We start from the raw sequence: 10,397 nt of genomic DNA, 5'->3' as shown, positions 1-10,397 counted from the left end.
AGTATAGACCAGAAATGCCTGTTTAGATAGTATATCACATAACTGGAAATACAAATAAGATTCTGGTACCCTTTTTAAAAATAACACTTGTGCAACAAAGGCTTATTAAATATCTAATCTGAGTCAAGTGCAACAGGAGGCTTAAGTTTTTCTTTCATCGGTTATTCTTTGCGGGGTCCACTTTTGTTCATTTAATTAAACATGGACAGTTCAAAGTTACATATTTTATCTTTTTATTATTTTTTATTTTATTGATTTTATAGAGAGGAAGGTAGAAAGCAAGAGAGAGGCAGAAACATTGATCAGTTCCTGTCTGTGCCCTGACTGGGGATCGAACTGGCAACCTCTGTGCCTCAGGACAACGTTCCAACCAGCCGAGCTATCCGGCCAGGGCACATAGTGTTTTAGTCCAGTCATTACCAATTGCTCTAAGTAAGCTAACACAATACTGGGCAGTTACCTGCTGTTACCAACCACCATCTAGAATGCTGTTTAATTAGGTGTTTGCACAAAACTTTAGGTGGGCTGAATCTAACAGTGAAGTTGTATGAACAATATCCATAGTAGTAACGAACCTAAATGATAAGGATAATCTCAGTGTATAAAAATCAATTGTTTATTGTGCATTAAACATTCGTCATCATCATGTCTATTTTTAAAAACCATTGACGCTTCAAGTAGGTAATGGCCATACTACTAGAGATTTATTTTGTTACTATGCATTTTCTTTAGGTGCTAAGTTTATTTTAGTTTTCCCATTGATATTTTATTAAATTATTTTTATTTTATTTATTCATTTCAGAGAAGAGAGAGAAAGAGAGAGAGAAGTGGGGGAGGAGCAGTAAGCATCAACTCCCATATGTGCCCTGACCAGGCAAGCCCAGGGTTTCAAACCGGCAACCTCAGTGTTCCAGGTCAAGGCTTTATCCACTGCGCCACCACAGGTCAGGCAGTTTTCCCACTGATTGAGACAGAGGAAGGGAGGGAGGGGGAGGGAGAGAGGTAGATAAGCACCAACTCATCTCTCCACCTGGCTCCACTTAGTTGTGCACTCATTGGTTGAGTCTCCTGTGTGCCCCAATCAGAGGTTGAACCTGAGACCTCTGTGTGGGGAAAATGGTATTCACTGAGCAGCCCGACCAGGTTTTACTACTAAATTTAAGTAGATTGAATAGATAGCTTTTCATAGTGACTTTGCCATCATGTTGCCAATAGTCTGTTGAGTTCTAAGAAAAACAAACAGAAAACCACTCAGCAAAGAAATGCACTTCAGTAAGTTTATTGAAATGTATATCCCATAATGGTAGTTGGTTAGGTTTCCTCTGCCAACTCAAAATTAACATGATGTTATCAAAATACTGAAATATATCAGACTTTTGGGAAAACTGAAAAGTTATCTACAAAACATGTGTACAAAAGTATAAGATACACTGTGGTTCTTTGGTTTATTTTCCAGTGTATATTTTATCCATAACATGATGTCAAAATTGGGTAGTCATCCTGGATGGACTCAGGCTACACATTGCACTGAGTGACCACTTGTAACACTTAACACTGTCCCTCTCCTTATTCACTGCCTCAGTAGAAAAGCCTGAGCACTACTCCAGCGACCTCATGATTGTGAAGATGCCATTTTCTTAAGACTTTCTGTGGGCACAGTAGGGGAAATTACTGAAAGTATATTCCCTTCATTTTTAAACAAGATTCTAAATTAGAAGCAATGTCAGTTTCATAAAAACAGTCCTTAGTAAAAACTCTGGAGGGTTAAAAATCTGCAAGTTTTCAGGGTGACATTAATTTATTATGAGTCACTAATACACTATAACTAATTTTCTCGATCGGACTATATAAAAACTTTTTTTTCCCCTGGACACAAACATCACCTTTTTCTACAAAACATATTAAAGATAAATTCATATGCCAAAATTATTAAGTGTGTAGTTTTGTTTTATATAATAGGCCCTCAAATTTCTTTCCTTTTTAAATTTTATTTTGAATTTTATTGGGGTGACACTGGTTAACATAATTGTACAGGTTTCAGGTGCCCAGTTCTACAACACACGTCTGTACACCATACTATATGTTCACCCCTCAAGTCACGTGTTCATCCTTCACCGTTAATGCCTGCAAATTTAAATGAAATTCCCATGTAACAATAAAGTCCACATCTCTGGCTAATCTATTGTGTGCATTATGGGTGCTAGGAAACCATTTTCACTGCCTAAAATACTGACCCTTATTATGTATTAAAAGTGCATTTGTGAAATGTTCATTTTGATGTTAACCTCATAACTTAAATTTTAAATTTAAATTAAGTTGGTTACCATTTTTAATACCACCTAAATATCCTGACCCAATATAGAAAGTAGGATCAATGTTAAAAATAAAGATTCACAGTTTACCTCCTCAGACTTGTCATTAATATTTCACATTGATCCTTGGCTTTGTTTGTATGCCTCAGATGAATTCAGATTTAAACATAATTCAACTAAAGCATAATGTTAGTTAGGCAGTTTTCCCAGATCTGAGAACATCAATGCTAATCTAGTGATGTTTTGAGGATTCACAGCTTAAATCCACTATTCCATTATGGAATCCATACTTCAGGATTGTAGAGAGTGGCTTCAGAGAAGAGTTTCTGTTGCTTTAATCCTATCTGAAACAACAAAAAAGCAAGTGATCAGAAGTTTGCCAAACAAATACTACTAACTGAAAAATGACTTACTGCTTATATCTAAGATCCATAATCATGTGAAAAGTGTGTTAAATGTTAACATTTAGTTCTCAATAGGAAAAAAAGTTAAATCACTGTGAATTAAATTTAGATGGCAAGAATATTTATGTCAAATGACAATAAGGTACATAACTACTTTCCAGTGTTCCAACTGCATATAGAAATAACACAAACTCTAGTGTACCCTGGCAGTTTCCAAACAGCCAATGTGAAGACCATCTGCCATAGCTTACTTTTTCTTCAAATACAACATCTAAGAGCATACTACTTTTGCTTATAAGCTGCAGTCTCAAATTAGTTCAGACTCAAATTAGTTCACTTTTGGTCCTGGTGTCCTATTTAGGCTTGTATCTTTTAAATGAGCCACAGCTTGAGTCCACAAAAAGCACAACGTTGTGCAATTAAAAATTACTACTTTAGGCTACTTTTAAAATTTAAAGTTATTAAAGAGAATGCTGTTTTCTAAGCTGACAGTTTAGTGAAATGGCTAATGTACATATCAAAAGGTGGATAATTCCTTACTGTTACAGTGTTGTACCTTGAATGTAGCAAATGCCCTAAACATTAGCTGATTAGATTCAGTGAAGTCATTTTCCCCTTTGCTAGTACAACTCCATTTTGTTTATTTTGAAAATAATTCGGATTTTAATTCTTGAATTGTAGAAGATTACTAGTATTAGAGAATTTTCTCTATATTCAGAATACTAACTACGAACCAGATTACCTATCAAGGAACCGTTTCAGGAATTGTTGGCAGGTGGGTTATTCTGTAGTAACTATGCTTCAGTTGTCGTGCTGTGCGCCCAGAAACAATCCATTTCAGCTTCTGAACATTCGGTTTGGAACACTTGTTTGATGAATATTCAGTTAAACACTTGGATACAAGCTCTTGCCAGACGGTCAAATCTCTGCCATTTATCTGGGGATAAATTTTTAAAAATTATCACTCAATGAAAAGTTTTATAGAATTTAACTATAATAATAATTGCAATCTTATTAACATGTGTCTTTCCTCATCAAAAGTATTTGAAGATAGGCAGTTAAGTTTCAAACACATGATATCTCATTTTACTTTAGGAGACAGCACAAGTGCTTTAGTGGTTTCTTTTACAGCTGTTAACAGGAATGACCTTGACATACCTTGGAATGTTTCTGAAGGCATTCTACGCCTTCTGTTAACTCGACACACTTCTGTGCTTGGATCTCCAATGCAATGATAGACAGTGCCAACACAGAAGGCTAGAAGAGAGAAATTCTCAAGTAAATGCGGTCTGTAAAAACAGGTGCAAAAACAGGTTTACTCTTTCCATAAAATACTTACCTTTGCTTTAGAAAATATGATCCTGCAGTGGCATGCCTTCAGCTGCACTTCTAATCTCTCAAAATTAAGGCTATTCCTCCTTTAAAAAATAAGGTTAATTATATGCAGATAATTTTACATCTAGTCAAAAGGCAAATTGTTAGAAAAGTCTATTTTAAAGTGTATACACATTTATAGAAACTAAACTACCTGAAGTAAACAATTCCTTCAGACACATAAACTTCTTAAGGATAACATACATGGATTTCAAGTGATTTAGGCCAAAAATTAACAAGTATCATGCCACAACTATCAAAGTTTCTTTGTATTTTAATCTATTTCCGCATCTACTGAAGTTTCTATTTCCCATAAATCTGTGCTAGATGCTTATCCTACTAGGTTCTATAAGTTAACTAGTCTATAAATGGAAAATTCAAAGATGAAATGTCCTTCAGTCCCAAGAATTAGCCTTTACTACTTCCACAAGCTATTGATAACTGAAAGTCTCACTGAAGTGAAATTCAAGGAGCTCCTCTGATAGGAACTCTCCCAGGATACCGATTTTAAGCATCATGCAGACAATACCATTCTGATTTCCAAATATCCCTGTTTCAAGACAAAGATCACATACCTTTCAAATGGTAAGTTCTCTTGAATGAGGGAATAATAGAGTTGCAGAAATTGAAAGGCAGTAGTAGCTTTGACTTTCCAACACACTTTCTCCAACACAATCTTTTCCATTCTCATCAGGTCTGAAACCGTGAACCTATACTGGCTTATTCGGATCAAGTCACTTGCCAATGGGACGTTCCTTTCCTCTTCTATTGATTTCACAGCCAGGTAGAAGCAGCTTAGACCAACACACCCAAGGTGCTTGGGCTGTACCTAAAAAGACAAGCCCATATCTTTACTTTATTTCGATTAAAAATAAAATCATAAAGGATAATCTAGAACTCATCACTAGGAAACTGTATCTTTGAGATATATTTGTCAATGAAGGAATTAACAGGCCCATCAACCTTATACACCGACGTGGAACCAATTTTGGAGTAACCAAACTAAGCTGCAGTATAATATTTCGGTTCAGCACATAAACATTACTTTTTTAGCCTGAGCTGTGGTGGCGCAGTGGGAGAAAGTGTCGACCTGGAACACTGAGGTCGCTGGTTCAAAACCCTGGGCTTGCCTGGTCAAAGCACATATGGGAGTTGATGCTTCTTGCTCCTCCCTCTTCTCTCTCTACCTTCTTCTTTCCCTTTCTCTCTCTCTCTCTATCTCCTCTCTGGAAAAAAAAATTGAATAGTCTTAAAAAAATTACTTTTTAAAAAAAAGATCACTATCAAACTATAAGCATTCTAGGTGTAGCAAATAAATTAACTGGTCAAAAGCTTGGATGAGGACTGAAACATCCTTACAGCTTCTTCTTTCCAGAATGTTGTGTTTTTTAGGCTGTTTTCTTTGTAGTAACACATGTAGGATAGTTTCAGAACACAATAGCACATACATTTCACTCAAGCTCTTTTTTATTTATTCATTATTTTCTGAATGTCTACAATGTGAGAGTCAAAATTCTGCCAGCTCTTTTGTTGCAGTTCAAATAAAACTGGAAGAAGTCTTTCTCAGCATTTGTCCTCTCCTCTTCTTGGAACCCGTCAGCATTAGGCCTCTTTATAGGAATAATGTGCTTACTTTCCTTTTATGCCATGTATTGTATGATAGTTATTGTGGCTAACATTCTCACATAAGACTAATATATACTCAAGGGACAGATGTATATTACTCATTTGTGTAATGTTTATAGATTCAAAGGTAATTCCTGTACATGTGGTCTAAAGAGTTTTTTAGACTGTTAAATTTCTTAAACCATCCAATTATACAAATACAGTATTGATTTCCTTCTATAGGATACACTGTTATCAGGTACTGAAGATTAAAACATAAGTTTTATTGTAATTGTCAGATTATCTGATTATCTGCCAATGACCATGGGCACACAGAGAAGGTAGATGTATTATTTTTTTTAATTATGTTTTTTATATTTTTCCGAAGTTAAAAGCTGGGAGGCAGTCAGACAGACTCCTGCATGCGCCCAACCCGGATCCACTCAGCATGCCCACCAGGGGGCAATGCTCTGCCCATCTGGGTTGTTGCTCTGTTGTGGTTGGAGCCATTCTATCGCCTGAGGCAGAGGCCATGGAATCGTCTTCAGCACCCGGGCCAACTTTGCTCCAATGGAGCCTTGGCTACAGGAGGGGAAGAGAGAGAAAGAAAGGAAAGAGAGGGGGAAGGGTGGAGAAGCAGATGGGTGCTTCTCCTGTGTGTCCTGACCAGGAATCGAACCTGGGACTTCCACATGCTGGGCCAACACTCTACCGCTCAGCCAACCAGCCAGGGCAGGTAGATGTATTTTTAAAGGCTAAGCTAGTTCTGAGAGATTCCCCCATTGTCCTGCTTATCCAATATAGGGAATTATATAAATGCCTCTTCATCAGAAGATACTCTATTGTATATAAACAGATATTGGAAATGCCGAACATAAAGACTTGAGTGGAGATCAAACAAGTTTATTGACCAAGTGGATGTGGTTGGATGTGGCCCTGCCCCTCTAGGCTCAGACAAGCTTGGACGTGTTGCTTATTGCAGTGGGATAGCTCAGAAAAAGCGGGAAAGACACCTCTAATTCTTAATCACAATCTAGCATATTCTGCTGCTACTATATTTTTAAAGATTTTATTGATTTTATGGGGGAGAGGGTAGTAAGAAGCATCAGCTTATAGTTGCTTCACTTTAGTTGTTCATTGGTTGCTTGTCATATGTGCATTGAGCCGATAAGCCTAGGGTTTTGCACCTGTGACCTCAGCATTCCAAGTGGACACTTCATCCACTGCACTACCACAGGCCAGGCACTAACGTATTTTTAAAAATTTAAAGATGGTAAATAGCCCTGGCCGGTTGGCTCAGCGATAGAGCCTCGGCCTGGCATGCAGAAGTCCCGGGTTCGATTCCCGGCTAGGGCACACAGGAGAGGCACCCATCTGCTTCTCCACCCCTCCCTCTCTCCTTCCTCTCTGTCTCTCTCTTCCCCTCCTGCAGCGAGGCTCCATTGGAGCAAAGATGGCCCGGGCGCTGGGGATGGCTCCTTGGCCTCTGCCCCAGGCGCTAGAGTGGCTCTGGTAGCGGCAGAGCTACGCCCCGGAGGGGCAGAGCATCGCCCCCCCCGGTGGACGTGCTGGGTGGATCCCGGTTGGGCGCATGCAGGAGTCTGTCTGACTACCTCTCCCTGTTTCCAGCTTCAGAAAAATACAAAAAAAAAAAAAAAAAAGATGGTAAATAAGTGAAAACACCCAACCTACCAAGAAAGATTTTTAAAAACAGCCAACTCTTTACTGAGAGACTACAATTATCTGATAATGGACTATTTTTCAGTGTCAGAAGTTGAATCTAATAAATAATGCATTACTCTTGATTATAATAAGAAAGAGTATTCATCAATGTTGTACACAGAATTCCATAATGTTTGGGCTACCTGCTGAAAATAAAAAGGGTCAAATCTTCGAATATCAGCCCGAAGCTGAAATTCCACCTCTAAAGCACATTAAGCAAAACTAGGACCCTTCAGCGTATTATGGCTTTCAACATACCTTCATTTTGGACAGGAATCTGTCCAGCAAATTCACAGCAAGAGAAAACGTCTCTGTGTCGAAGCCGAAGAACTGAATTAGACTGAGAAGATCTTTTACTTCAAAGTCCCTTAGTCTTGCAGTCATCCTGAGGCCGTTATCGTGTGCAGATTCAATTAGTCTCAAGCCGCAGACCTTTGGCTGACATTTCGGCTCCTGTTCCAACAGGGCGTTCAGCTGGTGTAGCAGTTTCTGCGAGTCAGTTGTTGGGAGTACCTCTATCATCTATATATAGAACAGAGCCCAAAAGGGTAAGAATAGCCTTTCCTGCATTGTGTTGTGCCAAGTGCAAGATAACAGAAGTCTCCCCTCCCCCAAGGCTGCTGGTGAATCTAAGCCACAGCAAAGCCATCTGTTATGCCCACCCTCCATCAATCAGTTGGTCACACCCTAAACTGCGAGTTCCTAGAGGGCAGGAGACATGCCTTTAACATATATATATATATATATATATATATATGACATGCCTTTAACATATATATATATATATATAGTCAATCTTCCAAGAAATACTCGTTAGAGTTATTGACTGTCAGGAGATATCTATGAGTTGTAAGACAGGATACCAATGCGACCACCGCAGTATGAGTCCTGCCGCATATCAACAATGTCAACGGTTCAAGTTCCCGTTTCTTAGCCCTTAGCTCTTCTGTAAAGTGGGTGTGAGGTTATTACCTATGAGGTCACCTAGCGCAGACAGTTAGGTGCCTAATCAACAGTGGACAATATTAATAGACTTAGTTCTGCGTCTGTAAGACGAGGCAGCAGTCTGTCTCAGGGCCCGTGGAGAGGAAACCCGACGATTCACGCCTCCATCACTGGGAACTTTTACCGCGTTAGGAAAGGAAGCCTAAAGGGGGTCGCGGGAGCAGAGAGGGGGCGGGGGGCTCATCTAGCTGCAGGAGGAACCTGGGAGGATTTGTTTGTTTGTTTCTTTTTTTAATTAGTTGAGAAGTGTATGGTAATTTTATCACTTATTAGAATTGCACATTTCTGTCCCGGGCAGCATGCGAAGCCCTGGACACACACAGGGTCCCTCTGCAGCTGGGAGACGGCCGGGGTGGGCGGAGGAGGAACCAATCCCCACTCTACTGGCTCAACCCCGGGGCCCACCTGCCCGCCGACCCTCCGACACCTCGGACCCCGGCACGGCGGGTGGGGCCCCGCCCCTCCGGGCGCGGACAAGCCGGGACTTGTTGCTTACTGCAGCGGGAGAGCTCCTCGAGGAAAAGGCCGGACTGCCCCCTCAGCCTGCGCCCCAACCCCGCTCCCTGCGCCCCCCTCGGCCCACCCCGCGGTCCCCGCTAACCTTGATCGCGAATGCGGCTCCTTCGCTGGAATCACCCTCCCCGGGCCTGCTCTCACCTCAGCCCACGATGTCAGATCCGAGCGGCCTACGAGGCGAGGGGACTCGCGGGCACGAGGGGAGAGGCCCGGGGAGGGGGAGCTGTCCTGGGTGGAGGTCTCCGCAGCGCCGTCCAGACGACACCGCCCCTCCTCAGGGTCAGCTCGGAGCCGAAGGGACCCGAACGGGCCTTCTGAGTCATATATTGGGGGGCGGGGCCTTCCTGCCACGGGCAAGGGGGGCATTGTCGCCGCTAATTGGTGTAGTTCGTTTGATGGATGGCCCCCGCGGACCAAAGACGGCTGGCCTGTAGAGGGAAAAAGTGATATTCTTCGGCTCTTGAGACCACGCCCCCTACCTCTAAGCGTCTCTCATTGGAGAATTTTCCAATTGTCATCAATGAAGAGGAGGGCGAAATAGACGCGGCACCCACCAATCCTGGCCCGGGTCGGCGTCCGCAGGAGGGTGGATTGGGCAGAATATCATTCCAGAATGTACCGGGACTTTCCCTCCGGTGCGCTTTAGTAGAGCGCTTCAGCCCCCTCTTTCCAAAAGTATCGTGGGTAGTTTAAAAAAAAAATAAAACAAAAATAAAAGTAAAGACTTCTTTCTCATTACGGATGTATAGATGTTGAAGTGATGGAATTGGGCTAAAGTCTTGGTCTTACACCGATTTTCAGGATTTGATATTTTAGGCAATTGAAATAAAGTTGATAAGTTTTTTTAGCGGCTTAAAATGAAATGTGTGTGGTTGACTCTTAAGAGGACTACATGGGCAAAAAGTGATTGTAGTGACTGAATCTCAGTTCACAGATGCCTGTGTGAAGTAACATTCCTCTTTTTATGCGCTGTCAATAAACTTGATGGCTGTGAGCCTATGCCAGCTTAGGGGGAAAATAATGAACTTGAGGTCTTTCTGGACTCTCTCTTCCCCCATCCCTCCACTTCTCTGTCTCTCTAAAAACAATCAATTTTTTTTAAAAAAATTAGTTAATACTGCAAAATAAAGACGTCAGCCACATAACCAGGTCAGTTTGACAAGGAGCAGCCTTGCAAATGGGGAGACGTGGCCTCCGTTCTCCTTGAAAAGAAACTTATGAAATGAATAGAAGAGGGGGACTTGGAACATTTAAAAAGTACTTCTTTTGTGACTTTACAAATATGTATGTTCCTTCTTTTGGCTTTTAGTAACAAAATTATAAATATAATATATACACACATGCACTCATTCACTGGTATCTATTGAACACATAAAATGTGCCAGTGGAGAACAATATGTACTGGTCCCTGTCATTGTGGGCCATGTAGTCCTGTGGACGATATAAACGCATAGACTTT

The 10,397-nt window shown here is 40.9% G+C and overlaps 1 protein-coding gene across 1 annotated transcript; it reads right to left on the bottom strand.

Annotated features, from left to right (window-relative positions):
- Positions 1-1,263: 1,263 nt before the first annotated feature.
- Positions 1,264-9,259, bottom strand: CCNG1 (cyclin G1). Its single transcript, XM_066273204.1, has 7 exons — positions 9,024-9,259; positions 7,676-7,939; positions 4,666-4,919; positions 4,056-4,134; positions 3,875-3,973; positions 3,459-3,653; positions 1,264-2,656 (listed from the first exon to the last, which is right to left on the bottom strand). Exons 2-6 carry the CDS (start codon positions 7,937-7,939, stop codon positions 3,462-3,464), a joined length of 888 nt encoding a protein of 295 aa, XP_066129301.1. The 5' UTR covers positions 9,024-9,259; the 3' UTR covers positions 1,264-2,656; positions 3,459-3,461.
- Between the last annotated feature and the right edge of the window lie 1,138 nt (positions 9,260-10,397).

This window comes from Saccopteryx bilineata, chromosome 4, assembly GCF_036850765.1.
Source record: "Saccopteryx bilineata isolate mSacBil1 chromosome 4, mSacBil1_pri_phased_curated, whole genome shotgun sequence".
Classification (NCBI taxonomy): Eukaryota; Metazoa; Chordata; class Mammalia; order Chiroptera; family Emballonuridae; genus Saccopteryx; species Saccopteryx bilineata.
This window is presented reverse-complemented; position numbering and strand designations above follow the sequence as displayed.

What these genes read in the sequence shown, in the direction of transcription:
- CCNG1 (XM_066273204.1), bottom strand. Translation starts at nt 7,939, where the DNA reads ATGATAGAGGTACTCCCAACAACTGACTCGCAGAAACTGCTACACCAG. An exon ending in TCATATTTTCTAAAGCAAAG is followed by an intron (nt 3,974 to 4,055) that starts GTAAGTATTTTA and finishes TCTCTCTTCTAG; the next exon opens with CCTTCTGTGTTGGCACTGTC. An exon ending in GCCTTCAGAAACATTCCAAG is followed by an intron (nt 3,654 to 3,874) that starts GTATGTCAAGGT and finishes ATTTATCCCCAG; the next exon opens with ATAAATGGCAGAGATTTGAC.